Source organism: Monodelphis domestica, chromosome 6 (assembly GCF_027887165.1).
Source record: "Monodelphis domestica isolate mMonDom1 chromosome 6, mMonDom1.pri, whole genome shotgun sequence".
In the NCBI taxonomy this organism is placed as follows: Eukaryota; Metazoa; Chordata; class Mammalia; order Didelphimorphia; family Didelphidae; genus Monodelphis; species Monodelphis domestica.
In genome coordinates this window covers 185,489,202-185,504,633 of record NC_077232.1, presented here as the reverse complement: position 1 = coordinate 185,504,633, position 15,432 = coordinate 185,489,202, and the positions used below count along the sequence as shown (strand labels likewise).

Sequence of the window (15,432 nt, the reverse complement as noted above, 5' to 3'; positions counted from 1 at the left end):
TCCTTGAGCATAATTCCAGATTGCTCTCCAAAATCGTTGGATCTTGTCACAGTTTCACCAACAGTGCATTTTCTACATTCCATTCAATATTTATCATTTTGTACTTTCATCATTTTAGCCAGTTTCATAGCTATGAGATGATATCTCAGAGTTGTTTTGATGTGCATTCCTCTAATTAGTAATGAGTTAGAGCATTTTTTCATATGGTTATCTATAGCTTTGATATCTTTATCTTAAAATTGTCTGTATTTTTTTTTGCATTCATCAATTGGGAATGGCTCATATTTTTCCATATTTGACAAAATTCTCTGTATTTCAGATGAGACCCCAGTCTGAGAAACTATAAAAATTTCCCCCCAACTTACTGATTTCCTTCTAGTTTTGGTTACGTTCGTTTTATTTGTATAAAACCTTTTTAATTAAATGTATTCATTTTACATTTCACAATGCTTTTGTTCTCTTATTCATAAATTCTTCTATTCATAAATCTGATAGGTAATATGTTCATTCTTTTAACAGCTCTCTTTTTTTGCCTGTCATGTATCCATTTTGATCTTCTCTTAGCAAATCCTGTAAGTTTTTGGTCTATATCTAGTTTTTGCTAGAACACTCAAGTTTTTTGAACAATTTTTACCAAATAGGGAATTCTTATCCCTCAAACTGGGATCTTTACTTTTGCCAAACACAAGGTTACTATAATCTTTTACAACTGTTTCTTGTAGACCTTTTCTGTTCCACTAATCTACTTTTCTGTTTCTTAGCTAGTTCCAGATAGTTTTGTTATTGACTGCTTTATAGTATAGTTCAAAATTTGATACTGCTAGACTTCCTTTCTTTGCATTTTTTTTTTTAGATTGTAGGGAAGCAAAAATGAATAGATTTTTTTGGAATTGTTGGCAATCATCTTGGTTTTCTTGGTCTATAATATTCCCCCAAACTTGACTGATTAAACTCAACCTTAGGTTTTCTAAGGGTTGATTTCCCACCTTTTTGCCCCTCATGAGGCCCACTGTTTCATGTAGAACCCATGATAGCAGATCTTAACATCATATTATCACTATACTTGTATATATCATTGTTCTCAGGAAGAGAAACTTCTTTCAAGTCTCTCTTAACTCACTATGTTGCAGCATGAGGGAAAAGTCCAGATAATCCTGGAGAGGGACAATGATGTATATTCTTTTGTGATATTTCCTTAATATCAGTGAGAGGTAGTAAAGCTTCTGAATTATTGGCTATGCTTCCTGCCAATGGTCTGTTGGTTCTTTCCTGAAGCCTGGTCTGTTCCTGACTCCATCTTCATTACTTCTTTCACTTGTGCTATTTACCCACTCCAGTAGCTGTCCCTCTGTACAGAGAGGTCTTTCTTCTGTAGCTGATGAATGAACTGAGCCAACTGATGTGCATTTTTTTTTTTGCAATTCAGATTGTCTGTGATGGTTAACAGAAACCATTATTGTTACTGTTAAATCAATAGTTAACAGGGAATGCATGATAGACCCAGTGCCTTCTTTACCTTTCTTGTCAGCCTTCTGTCACTCACAGAACTAATTGCTCAAGCATCAGTAAATGTCTTTCCTCGTCCATTGAGAATATTCTCAATACACTACCAGAAAGGCCCTTTTAACAGGGTTCTACATTGATGATACCTTCTTGTTCTTCATGGGCTAGATCTGTCTGAGACTGTTTCTCTGATAATTTGAATTAACTATAACATTAATAGGCCATTCCAGATTGAAGAAAAGCTCAGCAAAGCTATTGCATTTAGCCTACTGTGCAGATAGATCCATCTTTTTTATATTAAAAATAAACCTGGTCATCAGGGAAAAGACTTACAGGCCATGCAGTTTGAGGCTGAAACTTCACCTGGACCTGTGTTTTTTTTTTTAACTTTACCTTCAGTCTTGGAGTCAATACTGTATATTGGCTCCAAGGCAGAAGAGAGATAAATGCTAGGCAATGGGGGGTCAAGTGACTTGCTCAGGGTCACACAGCTGGAAAGTGTCTGAGCTAGGACCTGGACCTGTGTTTTTAATGCCCCTATGTGACCAAGAAATTACATAGAACTTGAGGCTACCAGGAAGATGTATTAATAATTACATTAAGACTTGCGTTTTAGTATTCTGGGCCATGGAAGTTTTGGAAACACCTTCCTTCACTTTCGGGGAAAGAACTAGCTTAATTTCCATGTCAAATGCTTTTGACCAGCCAGTATTACAGAATCTTTGAGTCTTGAAATGAAAGAGACATGAGAAGTTACCTTAATTCAGTTCTAGGACCTGAATTCAAAAAAGGAGATGGCAAAGATATAGCTAGACACATGGTGGAGAACCAGAATAGAGTAGTTCTGTGAAAACCCAGGCAAGAAAAAGTGCAGGAGAAGGCTGTACTGTCACATACCATAGTCAAGAAGAATAAAGACTTAATAAAGAAAGATCAGAGGATTCTGAAATTGAGAGATGGTTGGTGTATTGCTAGGTAATTTTTCCCTACAATTTTGAATATGTTTAATCTTTTTTTAGATAGGCATATTTGGTGTACTCAAAATCTCTCTTTTAAGCTCTCTTCTCTCTGCAGTCTTTTATTGGTCTTACCTTGAAAGTACGAGACTCAGATTTTAGGTTTTCCTACCTAATATTGGCCATTCGTTTTTCTTTCTTAAATCTAATAACTAAGTGGTTAGTTTTTGATAGCTCTTATCTTTTTCTTTTCTAAAATAAATATTTGACAGCTTTTGGTAGATACAATACATACAATCAAATATCTGAAATGAAATAGCTGAAATTTTCAATTTTTTCACTCATTCTTCATACACTTACTCTTTTTGTTATTCATACTATTGTACTAAAAGAATACATGTGTAATTTTGTGCCTTAAAGTGCTAAAGTCACAGAATAAGTAAAATTTTGGTAAAAGTCAGAGATGTGTCATAGAAGAAAAAGAAAATAATTTTATTTTTCCCTCTTATGAGTGATAGGGCCCTTATAAACAGGGTAGTTGGGAGGGCCAGAACTGAGGGCCAGAAATGTAGTTCAGGAAAGAGAGAAGTCCGTAGGGCAAAGGGAAGGATGGACTACAAGATAGAATAGCCTTAAGTTTAGGGAGTTGGATGAAATTCACAGGGTAGGAAAAAGGCTTGAGAAAAACTCAAACATATGAATGAATACCTGTGGTATGAAAGAGGCATTGTGGTTAGGTTAATGGAATGCTGGGCCTTGGAGTAAAGATGCTTTGGGTTCAAATATTGCTTTAGACAGTTATTAGCTTTGTGACTATAGGACTCTCTTATCCTCAGTTTCCTTATTTGTACAAATCAAGATAATACTTATAGTATCTGCCTCATAGTTTTATAAGATTCAGATATCATGTTATGATTTTAGAAGCCTTAAAGTACCATATAAATGTCTACTGTTCTTTGTTGTAGAAGGAATTCTTACTTAGGTGAAAGCTGGAAAGTTGGTTTTTCAATCTGAATCCTGAGATTCATATCTCCTGGGAAGATGTTGAACTGGATCTATGTACAAAATTCAATAGATGCAAATTCTAAACTATAATAGTGTAGTATTGCTGTCATAATTTTAAAGAGATCCTATTCTTTTTTTAGAAAGTGTTGTTTTTGTCTCCTTAGTCCTTTTGGTCTTATTAAGCTTCACAGAAACATTTATCAGTTAAAAATGAGGGTAGCCTTTTTACTTAGAGCCCCATAAATGATTGGTGCCCATAAAAGATATCAACTGAGGGAGTTTAAGACAGATTGGTGAACAGATGTGAAAATGTCAGTTTTCACTTTGGAGAAAGCCACTATAATTATCTTTTAGAAAATCTGTTATTCCTAAATTTGTTTCAAATGTAAAAGTCCTATTTTGATTCCTTATCACTGTGTGGAGGTGATTCTAGTTTTTGGATGCTATATCATGATGCAAATTGTTGGCATTTCTATTATACTAGGATGACTTCCCTTAGGGTCTTGCCAGTATATTGGTATATTGTGCTTTCTCCCCCCCCCCCCCCAATTAAGCACAGCAGGTTTATCATCCCACCTTCCCAATTCATTTGATCCACCTGGGCCTTATTTTATTCATCAGTTGAAGTGTTGGTGGTGGTAGTTTGGACTTGTGATTCTTAAGATCCTTTCTAGCTATAAATCTATGATTATTTTGATTAATAGACCAGACACTTCACAGTGAATGTTTTGACTCTGACAACCCATGATTCTTCATTTTTTCAAAATACAAAACTCAGCTCAGTTTTGTGTTGTCTTTTTATGCTAATAAAAGTGTTATTCCAGAGATATGTAAATTAACAAGTATTTATTTAGTGTCCATTATGCCTTAGGTACTATGCTTGGTTTTGAGGATACAAATAAAAAGAATGACTCAATCCCTGTTCCCAGGGTGTTTGCATTCTCATGAGGGAGACAATTACAAACACCAAAGTACATAGAATACTGCATATTTATATACTTGCACCCACAAAATTGTTACAAATATTTAAGACTGAGAGCTATTATCCATTGACTAAATAATCAAAAGTTGTGAACAGGTTACAAAAGAATTGCAAAATTTCAATAATCAGGTAAAATATTGTCCAAAATCACTTATAATAAGAGAAATGCAAATTACAAAATAATAAATTCTGAGGCTTCACATCATACCCAGGAAATTGGGCAAAAAAAAAAAAAAGGAAAAGTCCAGCCCTGGGTCAGGAGGATCTGGAGTCAAATCTGGTGTCAAATCTGGCTTCAGACTTTTCTTAGCTCTGTGACCATGGGCAAATCACTTAATCTGAATTGCTCAGTCCTTTCTACTCTTACGTTTTAAAATTAATACTAAGACAGAAGGTAAGGGTTTTAAAAAAAAGGGAATAAAATGAGATGGAAATAGTGTTATAGGTTCTGTGGGCAAATAAGTAAGGACACATTTTGGTGTTTCTACAAATTATGAATTTGATCCTGTAAAAATTAAATTTGGTCTCTAGTAATAAAAGTATTATATTTTATGAGGTTTATTAACGATTATTAAAAATCAAGGATACAAAATAATAAGCCACGTGCTTAGGGCACAATTAGTCCATTCACAGCCTACTTACATGTTGCACTCTCTGAGTAGAGGAAGAGAGAGCTCTTGAGAGGCAGAGAGCCCTTTAAATAATTAATTGTGATCTTGTCCAGGTGGAGATTCAGGTGAGATTATAGGGAATTCTGGGAAGTACCAAGGACTTCTGGGGATTGAAGTCTGGGGTTCAAATTTCAATTTTTACACTCCCTACCTCTTACTCAGTGATGGTGACAGAGAGGTTAGAAAAGGGGAGCAGAGAGTTGCACATCATTTTGAGTCAGCCTATTAACATTAACTTAACTGCTGTTGATATAAATTTGACATTCTGGTCCCCAACATGGTCAGCAATTGTATACTCTTCTAGAGGAACCAAATGGAACAGGATGACTAAAAAAAGTTTCAGTTAAATTTAAGTATGACTTCACAGGGTTTTCCTGGTTTCTTTCATATGCCAATTAAAATCTCACCCTCTGTGGGAATTCTTCCCCAACCCCTTAATTCTATTGCTTTCCCTTCCAATGATTTCCTATTTATTCTATATGTAGCTTATCTGTACATACTTGTTTGTTTGTTGTCACCTCCATTAGACTGTGAGCTCTATGACAATAGGGGTTGTCTTTTTGCCTTTCCAAGTATCCCCATTGCTTAGCACAGTGCCTGGCACATACTATTATGCTTATTATTATTTATTATATTTCATAAATGCTTATGGAGTGATCCATTGTTCCTATTTTCTAATGGCATAAAGCCAGAATGTTGCAGAATTTCTTAAACAAGATATATCGTCATTTAAAGAGGTCATTCCTACCAAGCATGTAGGAAATGCCAAGTGGTTGAAGGAAACTGATTTAAAAATAAACAACCCTTACCTTTTGTCTTAGAATTTATACTAAGTATTGGTTTTAAGTCAGAAGAAGTAAGGGCTAGGAATTGAGGGTTAGGTGACTTGCCCAGAGTCATACAACTATGAAGTATCTGATGTCAGATTTGAACCCTGGACCTTCCCATCCAAAGGCCTGGCTTTCTATCTATTGAGCCATTTAGCTAAGGAAGCTGATTCTGGTAGTTGGGTTCTGTGTCAGTACACATACCTAATATAGAAGCTCCAAATATGCAATGAAATGGTCCCAGGGGTGAAAAGAAGTGTGGGCTAGTAAGGACATATTGATTCTCCCTCAAGCAAAGGCCTGCTTTTATTTATTTCTATTTTTTTTAAACCCTTACCTTCCATCTTGGAGTCAATACTGTATATTGGCTCCAAGGCAGAAGAGTGGTAAGGGCTAGTCAATGGGGGTCAAGTGACTTGCCCAGGGTCACACTGGGCAAGTCTGGGAAGTGTCTGAGGTCAGATTTGAACCTAGGACCTCCCATCTCTAGGCCTTGCTCTCAGTCCACTGAGCTACCCAGCTGTCCCCTATTTCTATTTTTAACAGCAATATATTTATGGTTCTACTATATGGATATGTTGTACAATATACCAATTCTTGAAGAAATATTAAAGTTGAAGGTGGTCTTAAAGGGCACCTAAAGGGCAATGGAAAGTTACTTGATGGAAATGTAGGCTTTAACACATTATGAATGAGGAAATAAGGAATTGTACAAGATGAACAGTGTAAAGGATTTCACTAGCCATAATAAAAAGGACTCCTGAGAGAGACAGAGACAGAGGGAGGGAGGGAGGGAGGGAGAGAGAGAGAGAGAGAGAGAGAGAGAGAGAGAGAGAGAGAGAGAGAGAGAGAGAGAGAGAGAGAGAGAGAGAGAGAGAGAGAGAGAGAGAGAGAGAATATTCATTTGTATTTGGTAAATATCAAGAAAACTAGCATATGGCTAATATTTGGAAGGATTGTGCCCTATGGAAAAATTATGGGAGGATATGGACAAAAGTTACACAGAAAAACAGAAGAGTTGCAATTTGTGTCATTGGTAGGAGTTTCCATATTGATAAGATTACAAATAGATTTAAGTATCTTTAAAAAGTTGAAAATGGACTTACAGTATAGATAGGCCTTCTTGAAAATAGATATATTTATAAAAATTGTAAAGAGAATCAGTTTTGGAAAGGACCTTATATATAGTGATAATATAGCCCAGTATCCTCATTTTAAAGGATGGTAAGTTGTATAGAGATTGAGCTTTTTTGCACAAGTTCTCAAACCTAATTATCTGCAAAGCCAGAACTAATATTTAAGTCCACTAAATTAATTATAGTATACCTCCTATTCTCTAACATTCTTTTCTTCAAGTTAGGGAAAATCTAGGAAGCATGTAGTCAAGAGACCAAAGAAAAATATTTTGAGTGGCAGAATATGATTTAATTTTTAGTTGTTGGATGTCAGTTTGAGGTGTCAGTCTGAAGATGCTTATGAAATAAAAAAACAGAACATCTTTAATGAATGTCTTGGCTGAAATTATTTTTGTGAATATTACTTTGAAAAGAAAAAATATTTCCCATTTTAAGTTTCTAATGTAAAATTTGTGATTATGTATTTGAATTCTTTGAATAAGCTCTTAAAAAATTTCTGTAGTCTTGAATATTAAACTATAACTTGTAGAAGGATAATGGTAAGCCACTCTGTAGGTTGCTATAAAGATTGTTTATGAAGTTTAGGCTTAGATCTAAAATACGCTGAATTGGATGCTTTTGAAAAATGTATCATACAGCAAAGGAGACCAAATCATGGTAAAGTGCAGAGAAAGACTATACATCAGTTTCCAGGCTACATTATTCAAAAAAATACAACCATAAAAAAGGTAATAAGATTACATTTTCACATTTCATGGCTAGTAAGGTGCATTAGACTGCTCAGATATTCATAACTTACTGTGACATTTGGGAAGATTACATTTTGTAGTGCACAGCCATTACTACAGCTCAGATAATAACTAGCCAATGCTTGAAGCTGGATTATGATCCCTGTCATTGGGAACAAATTTTGTTTTGAAGGTTGATCAGTCTCAAATAACTATTAGAAAGGGTTAACATGACATACTGTAGACTCTGTGTATGCTTTTATATATAATAAGTATGCATACATATAGTATATCAAATATACCATACATTTGTGTGTGTCAATATCCTCCATCAATTTTCTTCCTGAAAGGCACATTTTAAAATACTTTAAGCAATGGAGAAATATTTAAAATATTTGCCATGACACTGCTTTAGGAATTTAAACTTAATTTGAAAGCTGGTGAAATACACACATGTACACAAACAAATATAGTAAATTAGTTTGGAAAATTAATTCTGTTGCTTTTTGGGTGATTACTGATGAAAGTACATAGAGTTCTAAATGAAATATTAGTGTTGGTAATGTTAAGGTGAAGGTAAGGTCTCTTTAACTTAGTTGCAACTAGAGAAGTTTTATGTGATGGATTTATTATGTATTTTGAGCACAATTTTTAGAAATTGTTAGAATCACCTCTAGATTTTGCTGTTGCCAATAATGCTAGTAGTTGCCTTTAAATTTAGATTTGTTGAGTGACCTATCTAATTGAAAACTATTGTCTTGGATAAGTTTCAGAATGGAATCAGTTAATTAGGCATCAACGTGGAGATTATTTATTATCTGTCTTTTTGAAGAAATGTCAATGATAAATTTCTCTTGATCTTTTCTATCTAATGACTTTCAGACTTTTTTATTCCTTTTAACTCTATTTCTACCCCTCCCAATTTAACTCTATTTCACCCCCCTCCCAATTTTATAGGACAATAATATATAATTTTCTCTTTAATTGTTAACTTTTTTTCTCAATCTCTTTACAATACTTCTACCGATAGACCTCAGTAAATTCTGTTTGGGAATACTTTTGCTTTCCTGAAGTTTCAACTTGCTGTATTCTCTTTTTTTTGCTTCATTCCTTATTCTAGTTTTAAATTAGAGGTTTAGGTCCTATTAAAATAAAATAGTGCCTTACTTTTTAAATGCTATAATTAAAACAAAGATCACTTCCAATAAGAACTAATAAAAGGTTTTAGATGCTTAGTATTTTTTTAGAAAAAACTGTCCATATATTAATATTAATAGGAATGTAACAAAATATAGCAATTTAATAACTGATTTAAACTTTTTCTTTTTTGTATGATTGGAAGAGATCAGTGTTTAACATAACTTTAAACATCATAGACTAAATTTTCTTAACCTTTTTCATTTGAAATTTGATATGAATAACTTTAAAGTGATTTAAACTTTGTGTTTTGTCTTTTTAAAATTATTTTTGCCTCAGGAATATATAAACAAATATATAAACAAAGTTTTTTAATGGTTACTTTAAAAATTTTGATGTAGATTATATGTGTAGTCATGTAAGCCATTTCCATTTTAGCCATATTGCAAAAGAAAATACATAACAAAAACTCTTAAGAATAACAAAGAAAGGGGAAAAAAGCATATTTTTATCTATATTTTACATTATACAGTTCATGACTGTATTTTGGTGTGGTATGTGGCTAATTTTCATAATAAAACATTTTCAGAATTTACTAAAGACATAAGGGGGATATTGATGGAATCACAAGTTAGTTTTTTTAAATTAAAAAATCTTGCCAGAATTCTGTCTTAGAATCAATGCTAAGTATCAGTTCTAAGGTAGGAGAGTGGTACGGGCTTAGGCATTTGGGGTTGTGACTTGCCTAGATCATACAGCTAGGAAGTTGCTTAGGCTAAATTGAACTCAGGACCACCTGTCCCTAGGCCTGGCTCGTTTGCTCCCACAGGTTAGTTTTAAAATGATAATTTCATGATCATTTTCAATTCAGCTCATACCAACATTTTTTTTTTGGCTATAGGCTGTTATAAAAATTTATAAAGCCAATTTATAACAATTAAGCTGATGTTTATATACCCTTTAAGGTTTGCAAAGCTCTTCATAATCAGTTTCTCATTTGATCCTCATAATAGCCCAATGATGTAGGTATAGTTTTTTCAGTTGTTTTTCAATTATGCCTGACTCTTTGTGACTTTCATTTGGGGGTTTCTTGGGAAAGATACTGAAACAGTTTGCTATTTCCTTCTCCAGCTCATTTTACAGATGATGAAAGTGAGACAGACAGTTAAATAAGTTGCTTAGGGTCACTCTAGTAAGTGATTGAGGCCAGATTTGATGTCCTGGAGATGAGTCTTCCTGACTTCAGGTCTGGCACTCTATCTACGTACGGTACCACTTAGCAACCAGGTATAGGTACTAAGGATGATATTATTCATATTTAAAGATGAGGAAACCGAGGCACATACGTATCTTGTATGTCTGTATCTTGTTTAGGGTTATGCAGTGTCATAGGTTGGATATGAGCACAGATCTTCATCATGTCTTACATTTTATTACTCTGCTTTTGATGATAGAAAGTGATATTTAATTATAATGATCAAAACAAAGAAGTTTGAGTGCAAAGTACATAATATTTTAAAGATATAGTAATATATTTTATGCCACGCAAGGGTCCTAGGAGTTTTTACCTATATTTTTTATTTTTCTCAGCCCCAGGTAAGTTGCTTTTCCCTTAGTAAGCATTTAAAAATGTTCCTTGTATATTTGAATAAAAATAGTTATCAAATCCATCATTTTAAAAAATAGTTGTGTCTCAGACCATTTTAGCTCTACTTTTTAAATGGTTATTACAAATAGAGGCCATGCTAGATATTAAACACTTTATAATATAACAGTTTAGAAGAGTCTGGTAAAAATATTTCTTTTTTTTTAATGGATTGGGGGGATTTGTGTTTTTAAAAGCCATTTGAGAAAGAGACAATACAAAGAGAGATTTTGTGTGTGTGTGTGTGTGTGTGTGTGTAGACAGTTAAGTAACTTTCCTTTCTCTCCATTTTGGAAGCTGGTTGGTGGACAGTTTGATTTGGAAATGAACTTTATCATCCAGGAAGGTGAAAGTATTATCTGCATGGTGGATCTTTTGGATAAATGTGACATCACTTGCCAAGCAGAAGTGTGGAGCATGTTTACTGCCATTCTGAAAAAGAGCATAAGAAATCTTCAGGCATGTACTGAAGTAGGTCTTGTTGAACAAGTACTCAGAAGAATCGACAAAGTTGACAACATGATTGCAGGTATGACTTCCTTTGCCAGCAGAATATTTTTCAGAAATGAATTAAAGTAGATATTTGAAATGATGGTCCCCTCCATTCTTTTTTATGTTTTAATTGCTTGATAAGTAAATTCATTACATTTGCTAAGTTTCCCTTGTTTTTTTTGGAATCATAAATATATGATGATGTAAAAATTATTCTTTTCTTCTGTCCTCAGATCTTTTAGTTGATATGTTGGGAGTTCTGGCTACCTATAATTTGACTGTACGGGAGCTGAAGCTCTTCTTCAGTAAACTTCAAGGAGAAAAAGGCCAATGGGTAAAATATTTGGTTTTCACTTCTTAAATTGTTACTTGATAATTTTTCAAAGTAGCATATTTTCCTTCAAATGTTAATTTTGAAAATAATGGAAACAAACACCTCAAGCAAATGTCCTTAGATATTTTTCCTTTATTTGGATTTACGTTTGTTCTCTGCTTTCTGTTCCTTTTATCTCCTTTGTACCTCCAATATTAACTGATTCAGCAAAGTAACAGGTGACATTGGAATAAAGACTCTTGCCACCATCTGAATTTCTTCAACCCCCTACTAGGAAGTGAAACCAGGAGTTGGAAAAAATTTCACAGTTAAGCCTATTGCTAGAATTATGGACAGAAGATAGATTCAAAATGGTCTTTCTTTTCATTGACATTCCTCATGCTTACTTAGTAGTACAACCCTTTTCCCTGTCTCTACTCCCATTCTCCAGATTGAAAGAAAAAATTAATCAAAGAATGTATGGAAGTAATTCATGCAATAAATGCCTTTCTCAGAAGAGAGCAGTTGAATTTAAGGTCAAGCAAGACTGGAGACAAACCCATTTCTTTTTCATTCTATTATTATCAAGCACCATTGACTATCCAAATATTGATTGAATGATTGTGTATGTATTTTCCCTATATTTTTTTTGGTGCCTTGTTGGATAGTTGAGGTGGATGATTTACAAGAAAGTATATAGTTCCCCAGGAGTCTTACTTTCCAGACTCAAGACTGGGAACATTGCTCCTTGAAAAACTTTTCTTAGATGATGATCTGAAGGGTCATAATCTTACCTGAAATGGACAAATTAGTAAGGTTAGGCAGGGATACAACTGTTTTCCTTTGATTGCAATAAGAAACTAAATGTTTTAGTGTTTCTCTTTGAAATTGCATTCCATTTGGACTATATGTTTCTTGTATGTACACACTTATTTATATGTTCTCTCTCCTGTTGGAATAATGGTTCCTTGAGGGCAAGGACCATATTTTTTCTTTCCTTTCATCCCCAGTATTTAGCACAGTGTCTGGCACACACTGTATTAACGTACATGGTAAGTGCTTAATAAATGTTTGTTGACATATTTTGTGTGAAAGAAGGTATCTTCTTAAAATTCTTTTACTGGGAAATGCTTATCATTTCATAAGGTTTTTTGAAAGTCACTTTAGCTAGTTCCATAAGAGACTCTCTATATGTTATGAATGAGTAATTGTTAAAAGTTACTGATTACTTCTTTAAAGAAAGAAGTTGTAAAAGAAACATTTTAAATATTACACTCTGCTCTTCTCCTTATCTGCATAATCCTTTGAATTTGATACTGCCATAAAAAATGCAATGCCTTAAATGAAATGAAGTATTGGTAATTGCAAATATTTAATGAGGAAGTGAGGTGTAAAAGGTGTCTTCCTAATACTTAAGAATATACTCTTCACTCAGATTTACACTTTCTTTGTCTTTTTACCTAAAGGGGTATTGAACTGATTCTAATATTATAAAAGTCACTTGATTACTTATAAAAAAATTCTTATCTGTGATTTTTTTTTGTAATTTGATCCAATTAAATCAGACGTTTTAACTTTTCAAAAGGAAAGTTCCCATGAAAAACATTGATCTTGTTAGTTTGTACTTTGAAGGAAAGATTGAGCACATTTCATTACATGATGGGATCATATCTAGAGGTTTGGGTGCAGGGAACCTTTGAGGCCATGCAGTCCTAGATATACCCTTTTTCAGAAGAAGAACTGATCCCTTGAGAAGTTTTAAGTGACAAAGCTGTGATTCTAACCCAAGTCCTGTGATTTAAAATTGAGACCTCTTTCCTCTTGTATCACCTATAGGTCATTATCCTTTTTAGCATCTTGACTGGAAAGTAAGATTTTTTAAAATTATAATCATTTGGGTATATAGATTGATATTTATTCTTTTATTTTGCTTGAGGATCAGATTATTTTGCTCAGCTATTTAAAATGAGATATTATATGCAAAGTACTTTGCTAAATTTTAGTGTGTTATATAATATTAGTGATTTTTATTATTTTTATCTGCATCACTTTGTATGTAGTAAACACTAAAAGTCTTATTAATTTGTTCATTCAATTTCTGACCAACAGACTACTTGTTGTTTGGACTAAATATAAAACTTTTAAGGGAAAACTAGTGATTTACATAAAAATTATTTTAAATTTTATTTTCATGACTCAAAAAATGACAGTCTAACATAGATGGGGGCAAAGAAAATTTTACACAGAATGTTGATGCTAAAAACTATTTCACTTTTAACACAGTGGAATTGCTTATTGGCTCTGGGATAGGGTAGAGAGGAGGGGAGGGAAAGAATATGAATCATATAACCATGGAAAAATATTCTAAATTAATTATTAAATTAAAAAAAATATTTCAGTTTTGGGGGCAGCTGGGTATTGAAAGCCAGGCCTAGAGACAGGAAGTCCTAGGTTCAAATCTGGCCTCAGATACTTCCTAGCTGTGTGACTCTGGGCAAGTCACTTGACCCCTATTGCTTAGCCCTTACCACTCTTCTTACTTGGAACCAATACATAGTATTGATTCTAAGGGGAAAGGTATGGGTTTATAAAAAAAAAAACAAAACAAAAAGCAATTTTACTTTCATCATTTGAGATATCTCTATTTTGATGAATTGGTCAGATAATATATTGCTTTTGAAAGCATTGGAAAAAAGTGCCCATATTTTAGCTGATTTCAATTACAACATTGTTGTCCTCATGTATACTTAAAAAGATATATATTAAATGTTTATTTTATGTTGAATGAAATTTTGATTATTTTAATAGCCTCCTCATGCTGGGAAGTTGCTGTCTGTGTTAAAACACATTCCTCAGAAATATGGTCCTGATGCCTTTTTCAACTTTCCAGGGAAAAGTGCTGCGGTAATTTACTCTTAATTATGACACTGATTTGTAACCCATTTCTGTTAACACTTTTAAGTTTTTTTAAAAGAATTCCCATTATTTTACTTTTTCCTTTCCCCTTTGGCCTTATTTACACATCTCAACTTTTTCAGCTTCAGACCCTTTAATCTATGTTTACCATTTTATCTCAGATATTACCAGTATTGTTTTAATTTCTCATGAAGATTAGGCTAAGTATTTGGAGCACACTGGACTAATTTTCTTGGTACTAGTTTACTATGTGCTCCAAAGGAATATAACACAAGTAGTCTGGTATTTTAATACTAAAAAAGGACTGTCTTTTTTGCTTAGTTAATATTTTCACAAAGTGTTAGAAGAGAATGAAAAAGATGTTTTAAAAATTGTAATAGTTGGGGCCGCAAGGTTGCACAGTGGATAGAGCTCCAGGCCCAGAGTAGGAAAGACCTGGGCGGCATCAGAAATTTTCTAGCTGTGTGACTATGGGCAAGTCACTTAACCCTGATTACCTCATCCTTGTTACTCTTCTGTTTTAGAACTGATCCAAAGACAGAAGGTAAGGTTTATTAAAAAATAAATTGTAATAGCAGCACCATTGATCATAAGGTCACAGTAGTATGATAATGCAATAGATCTCTTAGAGCCCTAAGATTCAGGGTATCAATTTCTTTAATAAAAACATAATAAAAACAAACCTGTAGGTGAGAGTGACAGGTAAGTAAAAGAAGGCAAAAGATTCAGGTATAGAGATTAAAAACAGTTAACAAAGAAATTCCCTGGGGTCTCAGGAACTCTTTTCCTCTCCTCCTCTATTTTCTACCAACCCCCCAAAATTCAAGGGACAAAATTAATTCTTTACCCCAAACTTGTTGCTTTGTTTTTTGCCTCACAATAGCTCATATTGTTGTTGTAGTGTGGGGGCTTGACTTGTCATACCTAGTTCCACTAGGTTGATGGCCTACAATAACTAGGAATTGTTTGTTGTTGTTTACAATTCTAGACTATCCTTTCAAGCTTGCTCCAGTACATTTGCCTTCTTATATTTTTTTTACATATTTTTCCTGGATTTTTCATTCTCTTTTATTTCTGAGCATAATCTTTGATTCCTACATGTCTATAGCTAAATGATATTT

The 15,432-nt window shown here is 33.6% G+C and overlaps 1 protein-coding gene across 1 annotated transcript in view; it reads left to right on the top strand.

Moving 5' to 3' along the window:
- Positions 1 to 15,432, top strand: part of LRBA (LPS responsive beige-like anchor protein) — an 854,371-nt gene that overhangs the window by 154,500 nt on the left and 684,439 nt on the right. Inside the window, exons 3-5 of the mRNA XM_056803808.1 lie at positions 10,888 to 11,119; positions 11,316 to 11,416; positions 14,204 to 14,299. Of these exons, the coding sequence (XP_056659786.1) occupies positions 10,888 to 11,119; positions 11,316 to 11,416; positions 14,204 to 14,299 (429 nt within the window). The remainder of the gene's footprint in view (positions 1 to 10,887; positions 11,120 to 11,315; positions 11,417 to 14,203; positions 14,300 to 15,432) is intronic.